This window comes from Grammomys surdaster, unplaced genomic scaffold (assembly GCF_004785775.1).
Source record: "Grammomys surdaster isolate TR1022 unplaced genomic scaffold, NIH_TR_1.0 164, whole genome shotgun sequence".
Taxonomy (NCBI): domain Eukaryota; kingdom Metazoa; phylum Chordata; class Mammalia; order Rodentia; family Muridae; genus Grammomys; species Grammomys surdaster.
In genome coordinates this window covers 5,971,453-5,989,820 of record NW_021604612.1, presented here as the reverse complement: position 1 = coordinate 5,989,820, position 18,368 = coordinate 5,971,453, and the positions used below count along the sequence as shown (strand labels likewise).

General features: G+C 54.4%; 1 protein-coding gene across 1 annotated transcript in view; it reads right to left on the bottom strand.

The window, feature by feature from the left end:
• Positions 1 to 2,571: 2,571 nt before the first annotated feature.
• Tesc (tescalcin) overlaps positions 2,572 to 18,368 on the bottom strand; it is a 32,229-nt gene continuing 16,432 nt past the window's right edge. The window contains exons 2-8 of the mRNA XM_028765471.1: positions 17,653 to 17,722; positions 10,798 to 10,878; positions 9,653 to 9,792; positions 7,993 to 8,054; positions 7,787 to 7,894; positions 4,965 to 5,012; positions 2,572 to 2,846 (exon numbers count right to left, since the gene is read on the bottom strand). Of these exons, the coding sequence (XP_028621304.1) occupies positions 2,769 to 2,846; positions 4,965 to 5,012; positions 7,787 to 7,894; positions 7,993 to 8,054; positions 9,653 to 9,792; positions 10,798 to 10,878; positions 17,653 to 17,722 (587 nt within the window). The 3' untranslated portion in view covers positions 2,572 to 2,768. The remainder of the gene's footprint in view (positions 2,847 to 4,964; positions 5,013 to 7,786; positions 7,895 to 7,992; positions 8,055 to 9,652; positions 9,793 to 10,797; positions 10,879 to 17,652; positions 17,723 to 18,368) is intronic.

Genomic DNA, 18,368 nt, shown 5'->3' with positions numbered 1-18,368 from the left:
GAGAGAGTCTCAGGAAGCCCAGGCCCATGAGATGCCAAGGTGACGGCTGCCCAGAGTCTCCCGCCCCCTCCTCACCATGGCAGGGAGCATCGGGGAGTCCAGGAAGCCAAGCTTCAGATACTTTCTGCATTGTGTCTCCATGCTGACCCACTGCTTTTCTAGACCCTAGAGTCAGTAGAAACCCAGAAGCCAGGAAGTCCCCAAGTTGGGGGGGGGGCACCTTTGTGGGGTTCTCCCCAGAGCTGTCAGTTTGCTTGGCTCTGAGCAGGGAGGTGGGCCCCAGCATCTGCTCCTACCGGCTGCTTTGCTGAGGCCTTTGCCAAACTGAGGCCTGAATTCAGAAGCACAGCCCTGGCAGTGCCTTCCTTCCGACCTCCCTCCTCACCGGTCCAGGAGAGCGGGTGGTGGGTGGCCCTGTGGGCCAGCATCCAACACAGGCCGAACACAGGCCAGCCCTGCCTGCCAAGTGCTTGCTCAGAACATCTGCAGACCCTTCAGCTCCTCACTTGCCTCTGGGGTCCAACATAGTAACTAATCTAGCACCCTCACACACATACACACATTCTTGAGTACACACACACACTGCACATCCTAACACACACAGTCCATCCTAACACATCCCCAGAGCAGTCTCTGCACACCCCTATAAGTGGCTGCAAAGCGTGCTTTGCTTTTAAGTAAGACATACTAGCTTGAACCTCATCCCAGCAGTAGCTCGGGGCTCTCTTATATAGTAAGTTAGCTTTCCCCCTTCGAGCACGTTCTGGAGAACACTTGTTGATGAAAAGACCCATCCACCACTCAGAACTACCCCAGACAGCCTGTTTGGGGAGGACAGCATGGAAGGGATCCATAGAAGAAGCCACTGAATCTCACACATCACCATGGAGACAGAGCCTGCCGTCAGTCATGACAAGCACCCACAGGCAGAGAGAAGGCTGCAGGGGTCTCTGCTGAGACCAGAACAATGCGCTCTGTTCTGGTAACAGGATTGTTTGTTCAGGCATGAGTCACTGTCCCCTGAGCTGTACTGATGGCAGACAGCATGATTTCACCAAACCACCAGAACTAAGATGCATGTGTCAGGCTGTCATGATGGCTTAGGAGGTAAGAGCATCAGTGCAAGAGCCGGATGGCTTGAGTTTGATCCCCAGAACCCATGTGGAAAAGGGGGCAGGGCTAAAAAGACAGATGAGTTCCCAGCACCCACATCAGGTCGCTCCAGGGGGTCTGATAGTCTCAGCTTGGGGCACCCACACTTGTGTACAAACAAAGGTGTATATATATATACTTTTTTGTCTTCATATTAAAAAGCTGATGTGGTGGCCCACATGTGTAATCGCAGAGCTGTTGAGTTGGGAGGCAGAGACGGGACAGTTGCCAGAAGCCTTGAGTACACAGATGTTGAGAGAGCCCCTGCCTCAATGCCTCAACGTGGCAGAAGGCAAGAATGGACCTGTTGTCCTCTGACTTCCACACACACAGCATAGCATGTGCACACCGATGGCCACACACTGATAGTAACAACTTAAAGTGTATACATTAGGGGGCTGGAGGGATGGCTCAGTGTTTAAGAACACTTGTACAATTATGAGAACCAGAGTTTGGCTCTTGGTACCCAGAGAACAAGCCAGCACCTCTGACTCCAGCTCCAACGGATCTTGTCCCCTCTTTTAGCCCAACGTGCACTCCTATGCACAGATTCACATAAAATGTAAAGAAAAAAAAGTGTAGCCACATCGACCTGCACATGCATGGCAAACAACTGGAGACAGCAGAGGATGGAGTGGAGTTACATCATGACTGCCCTCTGGGCCTTAGGGAGCCCCAGCTGCAGGTACCCAGCCAGCCATGATGTGGCCGTTGACAGACTACACAAATGAGATCAAACGTGTTTAGAACAAGACGTCTAAGTAAGCGTGCCAACAGCAGCAGTTGCCAGTCACCCAGAGAACTTTCTGGAGTCTAGAAAAGCACCTCCCAGTGTCAACAGAGGAACAAAAGCATCCTAGAGCAACACTCGAGAGACCTGGAGAGCAAACACCAGCCAGCCACAGGCTGTGGGGGGACTCTACAGTTATTTCAGCTCTATGGGCCCCGACCCCACCCATCCTGAAATGAGTAGTGACAAGCCGAGCTGTACGAGCTGCTTACCTGCAGTAGGCACCTCCGGTCCCCACTGCTGCCTGTGCTGGGGGCTGGAGTGTCCTGGGCTCACATCTGGGTCCATGCTGTCAGGAGGAACCGTGGCAGCCCCAGCCGCAGGCACCCTCCATTAGGAGCTGTCGTCAGCAGCCAGCCAGCCAGCCAGCCAGCCGCGATGATGCTGAGAAAACCCCATTACCTCCACACCAGGTCTTCTGGAAGCCTGCCCTGACAGACTCTTCCTGGCTTCCCCTGCGTGGAGACCACAGGTGGATGCCCAGTCTCCTTCAAGGAGGAAACAGATGGTACATGAGGACCAGCAGACAGGACAGGCCTATGTCACCAGTCTCTGCCTGCTCCTCAGAATCAGTCTTATGTCACAGAAGCCCAGGTCCCTTTAAGGGATGTGAGGGACAGATGGGGATGGCCGGGCTCATTAGGAAACCTTTATTGTCACTGTTAGAGATAAAAAAACATCGGAGTCCCACCCACCATGCCCCACAAGGAGGATAACCAAAGAGTTACTGATTGTCACAGCAGCCCAGGCAAAGGGCTGAACATCGGTCCTCGGCCACCCCCCAGCTTCCAGCCACCCCCTCCCTTGCATAGTCAGCGGCAGCAGGTCAGTGGCAGAGGGCGATGGTCTCCATGTTGAGGAAGCGGATGTGCATCTTGGTCTCGATGTCAATGCCCTGCCAGATCTGGAATGGAGGGAGTGGCATCAGCAGGCATCCCCACCACTGCCAGATGCCCACCTGAGCTAGGTCCTTGGCCTGCCCACCCACTCACTGCCCTGCCGCTGACTGAGCCACTGTCTGCTCCTAAGAAGCAGGATGGGTTCAAGGCCAAGCTACATGAGGAAGGAGTCCGTGTGTCTGCTGGTTCCTCTCACTCTGACCTTCAGGCTCTTGCCGAGATAGTCACTGTGGAGTTAGGATGAAGTCCTGAATCCAAGCAAGGGCTCAGTGGGCTCCATGATCCAGTCCTCCGCCCACCCCAATGGCCTCTTGAGAGTTCCAGCCTCCTTTTCCCCAGTCCAATTCCAGAGTGGCCTCGCCATGCTGCCCACTTTTCAGACTCAGACTGGGGTCAGCAGAGCACTGCGTCAGCACCTAGGGGCTGTTACATGGCAGGTGTCACTAGACAGCTATCATTAAATGACCTGCCAGCTTGGTCACCATAACCTTGGTGGGATAAGAAGTCACCTGCTTCAAACTTATGCTCAGTGATACTGCTGTAGACTTTCAACCCTAGACAGTTAGGGCTTGGACATTCAGGTCATGAGGCCATTGGCCTGCAGGACAAGACCTTGTCCCTCCCAAGATCACCCTCTCTCCAGTACTTTGGCTATGAGCAAGTCAGGGGTTTCAAGTAGGGAGCCAGGATAAGAGCAGGGACAGCAGGTACCACACTGAAGGCTGTCACTCAGCATCTACAGAGATGCCCCCCTAAGCTTCCCAGGGTGAGGCAGGCCTCGGAGCTAGACTTCCCGCTGGCCCCTGCCTGGTCCTGTAGGGACACAGAAATATTTCCACTTCACAAAGAACAGCCCCAACTACTGGGAGTTCGAGTTCGAGATGTTCTCAGAGAAAGATCCTGGGCTCCATGATGATTCAGTCAAGTTCTGGGAGAGCACAGACACTGGGGGGGGGGGGGGGCACCAAAAGGGACAACGTAAGGAGCTAGCTTCTGAAGAACCCCGGGGAAAACAGCAGGGTTGGTTTGTCACAAGAGTCTTACTCTAGCCCAGGCTGGCTTTGAACTCAAGATGCCCCTGCCTCAACCTCCTGGACAAACATTGTACTTGTGTGCAACCAGGACATGCTCAAGGCGACTGCGCCTCTTCTTGATGCTCCTGCTGCCCTGGCGTCCTGCATCGTGTTCTTACATGAACAGGTCCCAGTCATGCCCAAGCAGATCTGTACAGTAATAGCTCCTGTCTTCCCCCTCTATATGCCCTGTGCAGCCCGGGGTGGGCCTGTCATGGGATAGGGTCAGCAGCTGACCTCTGCCTCCTCCCCTGAGAGGCTGGGGCTGTGCTGCTTGCCTGCCTGTAGCCAGAATCCATCTGGTAGGCAGAGGCTCTGCCAATGAACCCTAGAGGCCCCAGGTTCCCTCCATGCACAGGCCTTAGTGAGGCCTGCAGGCTGGGAGGCTGGACTGGGAGGTTCCTAGGTCTTCCTACATCCTGACTTCTATCCCTAGAAGGGCTCGGAGACATGACTTTGGCATTTTCTTCTTTCTGCTTCCGGATACCTTGGTCAGTGCAGCAGCCAGCAGCCAGCAGCCAGTCTTAACTTCCAGCCCGAGAGAGAGAGAGAGAGAAAGTGTGTATATGTGTGTGTGTGTGTGTGCGCACGCGCACGTGCGACAGTAACCACTATCCACCAGATTGCCTGCAGGCGCATTACGCGGGGGGGGGGGGGGAAACAGGCGAGTGGATAGCCACTCATGAATCCCAGCAGAACTCGGCAACATGCCACCTGCTCCAGTCTGCAGAACGCTGGTGGTTTGTCCCTGTGCAGGAAGTTTTCAGAATATTCTAGAATCTCTGCTCTGCTGTGAAAAAGCAGCTGCTCCCAGGAAGGATTGCCAGGGTCCCAAGAGAGAGAAAAAAATTCACTTCTCCCATCAACCCATGTGCCACTTAAGTCACAGACCACACAGCAACACCGCCCTTTCCACAAAGCCAAGCACGTCAGTCAATGTGGCTTGCAAGGCCTTCCTAGAGAACAGCCCTGGTGGGCACTTGGGATCTGCAAAGAGCCACAGCTCCTCATGGTGGCCCGGAGCCCCCATCTTTCCCCTCTGGAACCTACCTTCAGGAAGTCCTCAAAGGTGATCCCCTCATACACCTGGTCCGGTTCCTGAGGACAAGATTGTAGTCAATGAGTGGCCAGAGGGGTCTGCCGGGCTCTTCTGAGACAGTCCACCTCCTCCCAACACCCAGAGCACAGAGGTAGCCTTTTTGAGGTAGAGTTGAGGCTAGGTCATTCGTTTTTTGTCAAGGCCAGTTTCTTCAAACTCCCAACAGAGGCACAGGTTTTATCCCACCAAACTCCCCCAGGACGGTCAGGGGAAGAAACAGTGGGACCTCTGGGCATGGACTTTCCTTCCCAATACAGCCCACGTCACCCTGTCCCCAGAAACCTATCCACCAAGATACATCCTGCCAGTCTGGGTCCTGCCTCTGTTCCCTGTACTGATAACACAACTATTCTGAGCTAATCTATGCTCACAGCCCACTAGGGTAAAGGGAAGGGCATGGAGGGCCTTCTGTGGCCACCCTCGTGCCCATGAGTCACTATGATAACCAGGGAACAGCAAGTCTCCAGCTGTATCCTTCCTACCAGAGGGACAGAGGGGATGTCACCAGGGCTCCGTGCACACACTGCTGAACGAGTCTTCAAAAACAGTTCACCCAGCAGCTCGCTGTGGCAGTGACCAGCAGTGCAAGGCTCCAAAGGTCCCTTCTGGGTACTCAGAGGGTTCCCTGCACTGCCCAGAGTCCTCCTGGATTCTACCCTTCGTGGCTATCGAGGGGGCTAGCCTCTTCTCAGTGTGGAAAGGCTCTGAGATGTCCACAGAGCCAAGAACAGGAGACCCACAAGGAGTGAGTGCCTGCAGTTCCCAAACATGCTTGTAGAAATATCACCCACCCACTGGACACATGCCTCTGCCAAGAGGAAAGAAGACCATGTCCAGTCAAGGCTGATTGGAGTCAGGCTAGACTAGAGCTCAGTGGTACAGCCTGAGCTTAGCATGTACTGGGCACTGAGTTCAAAACCCAGACTACCACCCCTCCGTTCCCCGAAATGCAAGTGACTGGACACAACAGAACAGCAAAGACACACGTGTGTGTCCGATGGTGCTGTAGAAAAAGACCCCGAAGGTGGTTCCACAGGGCAGGGCCTAGACTGGGCATGGAGAAGGAGTGACCTTTCACCCTCTCCCGGTTGCTCTTGGGGGTAAGGGTCAATGCCCCTTTAATATTTCTTTGTTTCTTAAAACATTTCATAAAACCCCCAGTTTTCCGCTGGCCTGGGCCTGCCCTGTCCCCAGGGTTTCTCCTCTGTCCCTCCCTCTCCAGGGCACCAGGCTCCCAGGCTGGGTGAGGGGAGCTAATTATAGACTCGGGCCCCACTGTGAGGAGTGGAACAGGAGGGCGGTGCTGCTAAGGACAGAAGGCCAGGAGTTGGGGAGCCCAGGATGAAGCCTAGGCCAGCAGCCCCACCCTCATCCGCCAAGATCCCCTGTACAGACAGGACCTAAAAGATGGTACTTAAGAGTGTCCCCGCCCAAGTCAATAAGTGGCTTTGGAACAGCATCAAAAGAGAGAAGGTGGGTGGCTCTCTGGTGAGTTGGTGTGGTCAGAAGCATTTAACCAACATCGGAAGCCAGTGGCTGCCCTGACCCATAGCTCAGCCCCGGCCAGAGTGGGGTCTGTGTTGATCTGGTGGATACGCAGTGTGTGTTCCACAGGTAGACACACATGCCAGGCTCCCTGGTGGCTCTGTCCCCTCTGCACTTGGGACGCTACCACTTCTGTGACAGGGCAGATTTGATATAAATCAGCAGGCACCAGCTGCCAACAATTTTACTACAGCAGATTAAGAAAAGTCGGCAGTTGAAAGTGAAGCGGGCTGGGAGTCATTTAGCAAGAAGAGTATAATTAAGCCAAATGGATGTTTGGCTCCACAGTTACAGGGGAGCTCCGTTCTCCACAGGGTCAGGGCCCTAAGGCAGTTCACATGCACAGTGTGGCTTTTATTTTTCTTTTAACTGGGGCCAGTTGCTTCTCTGAGAGAAAAGCCCAGAGAGATACAAGCCAGGAGGGCTGTGTTCTGCCACCATGACCTCTAGGGAGTAAGGACCTGATCCCAGTGACAAGCAGGAGACATGGCGGGGGGGGGGGGGGCAGAGGCTCCAGCATGGAGCTGCCTCCACTCTGAAGCTGTTGGCAATACAGATGCAAGGAGGCCAGATGCCCCGCCCCGTCCACGGAGGTGACCACCTACCCACCCTAGTCATCGGTCCCCAGGGGCTGCTGGGCTACAACCCCACACAGAAAAGATCACAAGCTCCAGAGAAATCTTCAGAGCGGAGCCTCAGTTTCCCCAGAGGTAAGAACGAGGCTGAAGCCATGAAACGGTGAACACAGATTGCCAATCCCCTGTTCTGCAGCCTCTCAACTCGGTCCCTCAACTGCCCCACCCCCAACACCAATGGTCTTCACAAACGAAAGGTGCTGGCCCCAGTGTCCAGGCCCGAAAACACCTCCACGTCACTCAGGACACAGCGCACGTGGGGATAGTGTGTTGGGTGCTGCCCTCGGGGGTGAGGACAGGTAAGGAAGGCCACAGTGGCACTCCTTAAGCCTTGCTCTCTGGTTCCCAAATGACACAGATCTCCAGACTTGCAGTCTCCCGGAGGCAGAGGAACCTGCACTGGTTATGGCCCCCCCCTCCATGCCGGGCTCTGGTGAGAACCGGAGGGACACCCGGCTCCTGCCACTGAGACCTTCAAGAAGCACAGACTCCAGCCATAGGGAAGGTATTGTGGAGCCGTGGAATGGGGTATCTGCCGGTGAACTCCTGCTGGCCACCCTTCCTTCCCTCCCTCTACCCCAAGGGGCTCTCACCATCTGCCCCACGCACACGCTGGCGGCTTCCATCATGGCCCCGTCTGCAATGGACCGAGCTGACTCCTTCTCAATGTGAGGGTTTCCAGAGAGCAGCTCCTCCACCACCTGCCAGTGGGGCAGACACTTGGTGACCTTGGGACTCGGCAGTCCGAGAAGGGGGAGACGCCAGGAGCCCCAGGCAGGGCCAAGAGAGCATACTTTACATTTCGATACTCTTCCAGAGTGATGCGGCCATCGCTGTCCGAGTCATACATATGGAACAGAACTGTAAGCAACAGAGGACGTAGAAGTCAGTTAGGCCAAGCCAGGAGTGGGGCCAGGAGACTCCCACTCTGAAGCTGTACCAAAGTAAACACAAAACATCATGGCAAGATCTAGATGGCAAAGCCTTGGGGCAGAAGGGCACCGGGCATGGGACCTAACTGGTCTCTCCCTAGTGGGATGCACTGAACAAGTGACTTCTCTAAGCCTCAGTTTCTCATCTCTTAAGAAGGGAATTGGGCTGGGCGGTGGTGGCACACGTCTTTAATCCCAGCACTTGAGAGGCAGAGGCAGGCAGATTTCTGAGTTCGAGGCCAGTCTGGTCTACAGAGTGAGTTCCAGGACAGCCAGGGCTATACAGAGGAACCTTGTATCGAGAAAAAAAAAAAAGGGGGGAATTGGAAGCAATGTCTGCCAACCCCACTATACTTCAGACACGAGTGACATGACTGGATATCTCAAGAGCCCAGGGCTTCTCAGGTATCACCTTAAAATGCCAGGTCTTGAGCCATGATACCCACATCCTGATTGGTGGCCAGTTCTAGGTAGATCGTGAGGGTGACAGGAGACTTAGCAAGGCCTGGCTGCCTCTCTCAGGCTTGGCAACAGCTCATAAAGATGAAGTACCGAGTGGCCGCTCCCCACCACCCCAGCCCTCTGCTCTGGCATTTATCAGGAACCAAGTGCCCAGAGCCATGCAAAGTATTTCCTGGTCACGATGTCCTAGCTGACCCCGTGAGATCAGGGCGGCTGCAACCCACTTCACAGATGGGCTGCCAAAGCCTGTAAGCGCTCAGACAGCGGTCTTGAACCGGTTCAGACCTGTTATCTTCTGATTTCATGATCCTCACCCCAGCCTTCAGAGCAAACAACCAACTGGGACCATGGGTATGTCCTAAACTGACACAAGAGGCCCAGGGGACACTCAGGATGGTTGTTCTCAAGAGTTCCTCACATGCACTCCAGAGCTAAACATAGCCAAGCACTCAGAGCCTGAGGCGGTCGGGAAGGTCAGGAAAAGACCACAGAGGGGAAAGGAGACGTGACTGCTAACTACCGCTGCTTGGGCTCTATGCTGCCGTCCAGTCAGGATGGCCACCAAATGCTCCCTAGAGCTGCCATCCTAAGGTAGACCTAAGGTAGAGCCTGCCATAGACTGTGCTCCTAGAACACCATGGGGGAGCAGGTGTGGGACCCAGACTCAGGGGCTCCCCAGCCTTGGACGCAAGGTTCTGTCTGCAACAGAGTCCTCAGCTCCACTGCCACCCGTGTTCAGAGTCAGTACACTATGCCAGGGTTCAAGGTCACATGGCTGAGTGTAAGATTTCAAGGGAAACCCAGGTCTTTAAACTACACCCAACACCCCCCCCTAATCCATGCTCCCCACTCCCCTCCTATCCTGGAAGGCCAGAAGCTGCTGGGATTTTTATGAGGCTGCCACCAAGGTGCAACTTCAGAGAGGTCACCCAACACTGCTGTTTAGGGGCCGATGGTGTAAGGACACAGGCTATGTCCCCTGGCTGTCTCCCTCCCCCTACAGATGGCCTAGCCTCCCGCTGTTGGGGATCCCCACGTTTGGAGAACCTGGGACTCAGCACATACATCTCAGCTTCTCCTTTCGAGACAGCTCCACCTGTTCCTCGCTCAGGGTGGTGTCAATGGGTCGGAAGTAAGACATGATAGTCAGGAAGTCCTCAAAGTTGATCTCATCGGCCAGGCCGCTGGGTCCCTTGCGCAGGTTCCTATGGTGGCAGCCGGGGAAGGGAAGAAGGACCTCAGTACATGAAAATATCTCTTGAGATGGCTGACTTCTATGTGTACAGAGTACTACACAGACATATACAGACAGACACACACAAACTCATGTCAACATGGCCCTCTGGGTACATGTTCCCAAGAATCTGTGCCTGAGCTGTCTGCCACAGTCCTTCACCTTCACCTTCACCCTGAAGTGTCCCTGCTTCTCCAACTAGGCCTCAGCCTGGTTTAGTTACTTCCCAGTAATACCCATGACAGACCCATCAGTTCAGAGGTCAGAGCGCTCACTATCCAATCAGATCTCTAGAGCCCCAGCAGCTGAGGCTGGAACGGTGCCTTCAGCACTGGAGCCTAAAGCCCAGCTGTACCTCCTGTTCTTAGCCTTGGCCACAGGTGGGAGGAGACGCTGAACTTCCGGGCCCAAGGAAGCCACGAGGAATCAGTGCCGAGCTTGGGGCTGGGGTCGGATCCCAGAGGGAGAGAACCTGCCTAGCACACCTGAGACCCTGGGTTCTATTTCAGAAACAAGGATAAAATGTAAAAAGCGGGGCTCAGCAGGTGACATGCTTGTCCAACAAGCGTAAGGACTGGGGTGTGGGTGAGTCGTTTGCCTATAATCTCAGTTCTGGGGAGGTTGAGGCAGGAGGATTCCCTGGAACTCCCTTGGCCAGCCTAGCCAAATTGGTAAACTGAGACATGCCAGCTAAGGTTGTCTTCTGGCATCCACGAACACACAAACATACATGTGCACCTGCGCGCACACACACACACACACATACACACACGTGCATGCGTGCAAATGTGAAGAAAACCCAAAGGGTCTGCTAGGTTGGGAGTCGGCTGTCACGCAGCCAGCAGTGACTCACAGAGAAGTGGATTGAACCCAGGAGAGCCGTCCAAAGCCATGCAGGACTGTCCACCCCCACCCATTCTCTGTTTGGTGATGGAAGAGGTAGGCCACCTCGGCCTGCCCAGGAGAGGAAGCACACCTGTTGTCGAAGAAGGCACGGACGATTTTAGATCGGATCGGGTTGAGCTCCAGGTCAGGGACATTGTTGAAGTTCTCCTTCCTGTATTTCAGGACACGCAGGAGAGAAAGTCACAAGAGAATAGTCATCAGTGCCATCGGACACAGGCCGTGAGGTATCACTTCATCGCCGACAGCCCCACCCTCCCCTCAGGCCTCTGCCTACAGATTGGATGCCAGTGGGAGGACTGAGGGAGCCTGACCCTCAGAGGAACCTGGGAGGTGGGGGGTACACTCACACTCAGGCTGCAGAGATAGATCTGCAGAGTCTGGGGAGGGGGGAGGGGGAGGGAGGAGGGGGAGGGGTGGCTGCACTGGGCTCCCAGCAGGAGGATTCAGGTCTCAAGGAAATGGACTTTCTGAATATCTCATGACCTGGCACATCCCAGCATATGCCCAAGAGACACAGCACACACGGGCAGTCTCCATGGGAACAAGGCTCCTAAGATCCCCAGAAGGGCCAACAGTGGCTGCTACCAGATAAATTGATAGCTGGACTGTGGACTGTCCACCCAGGGGAACATTATGCAGCCAGGAAAAGAATGGGACACTGGTACCCACTGCAGGAGGATGAACCTGAAAATTGACACCGTTGGAAAGGCATTGGCAGGGAAAGGTCACATGACTCTGTTTAAATGAGGTGTCCAGAACAGGCTGAGACACTGAGGCAAAAATCTGAGGGAGCCAGAAGACACCTAAGGGGAACAAGCGTCTCTTAGGTGACAAATATTCTGGATACCCGCTCTGCAGAGACACTGACACTGCTGTGCACTTATATAATTAAGCCGTAAAGTGTGTGTGAGTTTTAATTCAGTAAAGAGATTCATCCCACCAGCAGCTATGGGCCTGGCAGGGGGGACACGGACAGTTTCAGCTGCCTGTCCTCACAGGAGGGGAAAAGCCTCCTTTCAGGCTGCCTGTACCTGTTCTATGGCAATGACCTTCTGAGGGACCTAGGGCATAGCCCAGTACTTCAGGAAACAAGAATGAATGCTCAAAAGGGGGGAGGGTTGGCTGATTTTTTAAAAAGAGGACTTTAGGGAGGGATGTGACACCGGACTAGACCAGAGCAGGAACAGAGGCTGTTTGACTTGGGAGGGACCACAAACAGTCCCTTATCCTGCCCTGGCTTTACCTCACAGGAGTGGGGCCTCAGGCTCTGACACAAATAGAACCAGGTGTCCGGATCTTTCCTGTTCTCGATACCCCTGGCTTGCTTCCTGCCCCTCCCTCGTGGCTGGACTGGTGACATCTAGCCAGTCAGGAGCTGGTGGCTGGGTACAGCCACCTTCTACATTCACCAGAGCCCAGGTTAAAAGGACACATTAGGACAGTTGTCCTGGTGTGCCAGGTGACAAAATGAAGACACAAAGAAACAGAGCAAGCAAGCTTTGGGACATGGTGGATGCGGAAGGAATTGGGTGTCGGGCCTGATGAGATGGCCCAGCGTGGGAAGACGCTTGCTATGTAAGCCTGGAGACCCGAGTTCAATTCCAGAAGCCACATAAATGTGGAAGGGGAGAACCAACCCCACAAGGTTGTGTAAACACAAAGTAATACTTTAAAAAAGGAATCCAGTCAAGTGGGTGCAGCAGTTCAACCAGAAGTCCTAGGCACTTGAGAAGCTGAGCCTAGGATTTCGAGTCCAGCCTGGGGAACACAGAGAAAAAAAAAAAACAGCCAGGTGTGGTGGTACACGCCTTTAATCCCAGCACTTGGGAGGCAGAGGCAGGTGGATTTCTGAGTTCGAGGTCAGCCTGGTCTAGAGAGTGAGTTCCAGGACAGCCAGGGCTACAAAGAGAAACCCTGTCTCAAAACAACAACAACAACAACAAAAAAGCAAATAATAATAAACAAAATCAAATCCGACAGTACCGTGACAGTGGTACATGCCTGGGATCCTAGAGATGAGAAGGCTGAGGCAGGAGGATCACAAGTTTAAGGCCACTCTGGGCCCGTGCAGACTCTGTCTGATGAGACCCTAACCAGACAAGGACACACTCTGCCACCAAGCCTCAAGAACATCACACCTAGGATGAAGCGTGCACATACGGAGTCCGGTTTCCAGGGTGATGTGGGTGGGTGACAGGAGAGGGTTTCTTCCTGAGATGCTTAAAGTGGCAGTACATCTTTAATGACTGGATCATTCTCAGGTACGACCTCTCCCCCAAACTACTAAAAACTCCCCCTCTGGTTTCCTTAAAATAAGAAGCATAGCGCTGTCTGTTTCTACAGAGGGAGTTTCCACACGGGATAACGGTTACCAGCCCTTGCAACTGGCAACTATGAGGACCCAGGGAGCCCCAGGGACAGACACACGGGGCTCTGTCCCACCCCCATATAGTTGCTAGCCTGTAACAACCACAGGAAGAAACAAGAGAAACCAGAACCCCAGACTGACCGGGGAAGCCAAGGTTACCACGGACACCATCAGATCATCAGAGGCCCCTCCCCTCTCCTGGCCACTGCTCCCACGACTGTCATAGTCACAGCGGCTGTGTGAGCTCTAAGGCCTGCAGCAGGTGCCTCACCCCAGGGAAGCCTGTTGTGGCTCCTGTGATCCCTGAAGTAAATTTGACACACAGGGCCAGTCACCTGCCCAGGCTCATCCAGCTGTGGCAAATCGCACTGGAAGCCAGGCAGGGCATAGCCACGCTCATGCCCCCGGCACCTCCCTCTCCACTCTTCTCAACCTCTAGTTACTACCCTACCCATTCTACTATCCTACCTGCCCCCTCACCTCAGGCACCTCCTTCTGTGAGGTTCCGTCTCCAGGCCTGTGAGAAGGGTGAAGTAGAGAGGCCCCGGCTGCTGACGCAGGCTCTGCCCCTGCAGCGTGTGTGTGTGTGTATGTGTGTGTGTGTCCCCGCCCCTAGCTTCAGGTGTCCCACTTGTAAGATAAGATTGTGGCAATACTCAGGACAATGGAATAGGATGTCACACATGAACACTGATGGGAACACGGACACCATGGCAGTGTAGCGGTGGACAGGTAGCACCTGTTATCCCAGGTACTTAGGGAGCTGAGGCAGGAGGATTGTAAGTTTGAGGCCAGCCTACATAGCTCTTAGCAAGCCCCTGTGACAAAAGTAGAGAAGGGCCTGGGGATGTAGCTTAATACAGAGCCCTTGCTAGAATCCCCAAAAAAGGGAGGGGGAGGGGAGGAAGGAGGAGGCTGCCCCCCCCCAAGGAGTGACGTGCTGCCCTTGATCTGGAAGCGGCCACTCACGAGAGGAAGGTCTAGCCATCGGGTACCCAGAGACCTCTGACTTCTGCTGCCCCCTACTCTGACAAAGAGAAGTCAAGTTTCGTGGCCAATGCTGGGCCAGGCCAAGTGGAGCAGCCTCGGGACCCTGTGCCCTCTAGATCCCTGGTGAGCTTTGTCACTAGGGCTCAGCTCTGGATGGTACAGCCGTAAGAGCAGCTCCGCTCTACCCTAGGCCATGGCTGCTAGCAGATCATTGCCCTTGGGACCAAGCTGACCTACCTACCATCAGTCCCGTGCTGCCGCCCTAGTGGCCAGCAAGAAGGGCCACCAAAAAGCCCCAAGAGACAGCAACCTTTCTGACCTCCTCCAGGGCAGCTTAAAGTCTGTGGTAAGGGGTGTTTAAGCCATCTCCCCCAAGTTCTGAAGTGTCCTCCCTATGCCAGGCCACATAGTGTGAGACTCATACCCATAAATGGTGGGAATGATGGACTCGCTTTCATAGACAAGACCGTGGAGCCCAGAGAAGTCTAGCCAGTAAGCTGTAGTCACACAGCTGGCTGGCAGAAGCACTCAGGCACCAGGGAGGCCCGTTCCCTTTCTCCAGGTTGTACCTTTTGGCTTTGGAGAGAATTAGAACTCGGTGTGCACCCACTCCTGCCCAGTTTTACTCTGAACCCCGGTGAGGAGCTCACCAAGAGGGACAAGCATTCAGCCCACAAAGGACACACGAAACCAAGAAAGCCACAGAGGGCTGGGCTGGCCTCTTCTGCAAGTACAGGGCTGTGGGCTAGTTTCTGGTAGTTTCCGGTGGCTTCTGAGGCTCGGCTCAGCTGCCAAGGACGTTCTCTGCCAGGCCTCAGAGCAGAACTTACAGTAAGCCCTATGTCACATGGCCTGACTTCTCTGGTTTCTGAGGGCTTCCCCATCCTGAGAGGTCATGGTCTTTCCTCTTCACATGCACAGCTCTGCCAAGTACTTCCATCACCCAGTGTTGGACGCTTCCCATGCTAGAGAAACTGAGGCCTCTTTGGGACTCTTTAAGGAAGGAACCATGTCTCACAGGCAGTGCTGGACACAGGCCTGGAGGATGGGAGGGGACCATGGGGGTGACGGCTGAGAGGGATAGAACAGAGGGACAGGAGGACAGGACAGTAACCCCAGACTCTGGGTAGAATTGAGTACTTTCTGATGGACCAGAAGCGAGTGAGATAGACAGACAGCTCAGGGCAGCTCTGGGTGGGGGGAAGGGAAAGACAATAGACGGGCACGCCCCATTCACTATGTCCAAGGAGCGTCTGGGAGGGTAGAGGGCTCATGTTGGGACACCAAGTGGCCGTGCAGCTGCAATGTGCTGTAACATTTGGGCTAAAGCCCTGGTGAGGTACACAGGAAGCATTTTAAGCCACAACTTCCTCTAGGGAAGTTGCGGGGTGAATACCTCTCCCCTGACAACACAGCCTGAGGCTACTGTTCCCACTACAGTGCCAAGGAATCCAACTTGGTTACCCTGCTCATGATACACATGGGTTGCCTTAGATGCTTGTGATGGTTGGTACACGCTCTGCCCAGGGAGTGTCACTATTTGAAGGTGTGGCCCTGTTGGAGTAGGCGTGGCCTTGGAGGAGGTGTGTCACTGTGGGTGTGGGCTTTAAGACCCTTATCCTAACTGCCTGGGGGACAGTCTTCTGCTAGCAGCCTTCAGATGAAGATGTAGAACTCTCAGCTCCTCCTGCACCATGCCTGCCTGGATGCTGCCATGCTTCCTGCCTTGGTGATAATGGACTGAACCTCTGAACCTGTAAGCCACCCCCAGTCAAATGTTGTCCTTCTAAGAGTTGCATTGGTCATGGTGCCTGCTCACAGCAGTAAAGCCCTAACTAAGATAATGCTATAGCCTTCTTGGAGAGGGCCTAGACACCTACTGTGTGAAGTACACCTGTGGGACAAGACCGCCCACCATAGCTATTAGCCATGCTAAGAGGCAGCATCAGCATGGGGGCTCCCCAACATCCACTCATACCTTACCGTTTAACTGTCCCCCTTCCTCTGATCCGAAACTCACCTCTGAGGAGGTGGGACCTCTCAGGCATCCCCTTCCCCATGGGACTGAGGACTCCCCCAGCCTCTGTTCCCCATCTCAGGTGGATCACAGTGACCTGGCCCATTTGACAAGAACCTGGGGACCAACTGTTGCATCTGAGGCACAATGCACAGATCCAAACCCAAGGACACAGCCTGCTTTACACGGAAGGCCGGCTCCAAGGAAGGGGTGGGATGGATGCTGGCCCAAAGCCACACAGTCAACAGCTTGAGGTCCATGAAGCTTGTCTCTCGGGTTTTTGCGTCTGCACCTCAAGTCTGAAGGGATGGCATCTGACCCAAAGCCAGGTAAGACTGGGTCTGACTCCAGAGCCTACATCTTCACAGTGCTAGGTAAGGCAAACAGTGTGTGTCTGGTGGCTGGCCATGGTGACTGGCTCAGAATGAGGCACCTGAGCCCATGAGAGCCAGGAAACTTCGAGAGGTGCCCCAGCTTTTCCTTTGGGCTTAAAGGGTAGGATGGCTGCTCTGGGCAGATCCATCCTGTCTTTGATAATGTGTGTGGCAAATTGAGACTAGAGGCCACAGGACCGTAAGACTGTGGAACCCTTCCGGGTGAGGCTGTAGTTAACAATGTGCCTTTGTGTAGGCTGCAAGGAAACGTGCATGTGCACATGGCTCCCTCGAAGGGCGGAACAAAGCCCATCTATAAAGGAAGCTTTTCTGCAGCCCATGCAAGGCTTCTGTCCGTGTCACAGTGACATCACCTTGATACCTCGTGCGTATTTGAGGACACTGCTTATCTGCTAGGAAGCTTGTGACAGAAATCTTTCCACATTGCAGGGCCTGGTGGCTCCCACCGGCCATTCCAGCTGCTCAGCAGGAAGAAGGACAAGTGAGCCCAAGGCCAGCCTGGGCTATAGAGTGAGTCCAAGGCTAGCCTGGGCAACTTAGTGTGGTACATCAAAGGGAAAAAAAAAGGAGCTGGGGCTATAGACCAAGGGTGTATGTTTAACCCAAGTTTAAACACGTTTAACCCAAGTACCAAAAAAATAAATGTGACGCCAGAGAAGAAAACCGTCTACTTCCCTAACAGGAGGTTGACCCCTCCTTGTTGACAGCTTCGCCTTGCCCAAGGCTGGAATGACCCAGAGGAAGTAAAGTCTAGAGATAGACCCATCAGGGCGACACCAGCGTCCCACACACAACTCTATCAGTAGACCCTCAGACTCCCAGCATCAGGGACGATCCAGCAGGAGCTCAGTGTGGGGGTGGGGGGACTTCAGGACAAGTCCAGATCACATACGACATAAAGAGGTTAAGCAGGGCTGGGTGGCTGTCTGTCTGTCTCCTCCCTGGCGTCCCCTGCGAGTGTCTGTTCCTGTAGAACCCGATAGGGCCCCTTCTTCCTTCCACAGCTTGTCTTACAGAGACCCAGGAGAATTCAAACAAGAGGTTTGCTTCAGAAACTAGGACAGGCCTTGGAGCCAGCTCAGAGTCACACGAACCCAGGGTAAGCGATAACAGACAGAGAGTAACTTGAAGCCCAAGGCTGGCTGCGTGTCTTACCGAATGGTGGGCTGGTCCCCGCTTAGCTGCTTGAACCTCCGGTGCAGTTGTTCTATCTGGTCCGAGGAGACTAAGAAGGGAGAGGGGAAATGGGAGAAAGAAGAGAACGAGAGAGAGAGAGAGAGAGAGAGAGAGAGAGAGAGAGAATCATTGACATTGAACTTGAAATGGTCGAGGGCTGCAGTGTTCTTGTGACCCCCCCTTTCCCTTGACCACCGCCATCCTGCTTGTGACATTGTGACATCTCCCTTAACCACACTGAACCATAACTGAGGAGCACAGGAGAGCTTCGCTTTTTGCCTGCAGGGACAGCTCCAGGCCACCATCTGCTCCCTTAGCAAGAGGGCAGCCATTTTAAGTGAAAGCTCCTGAGGGTGGACGAGGGACCAACCACTCCTCCAGGTCCTTCTACCACCCATGAAAGAGGACCGTGGATCTGCTCCTTTGCCCGTGGGGCTTGTCTTGTCTGGGAGAAGGCCAGGTGGGGAAAGCAGAAAGAGAAGGAAGAAGGTGGGCCTGGAAGGAAGAGGGAGCCCCGAAGACACACAATGCCCCCCACCCCACCCCCACCCCTGTTTCAGAGAGACTGCTGAGTGACCAGAGATGGTCCATACCGTCGTCTCTGGCTTTACCAGCCACTCAAAGGCTGAAGACCACAGCGCTAGCTAACCAGTCCCAAGCATGCCCTTCCCATGGGGGACATCACCTCTGTTCCC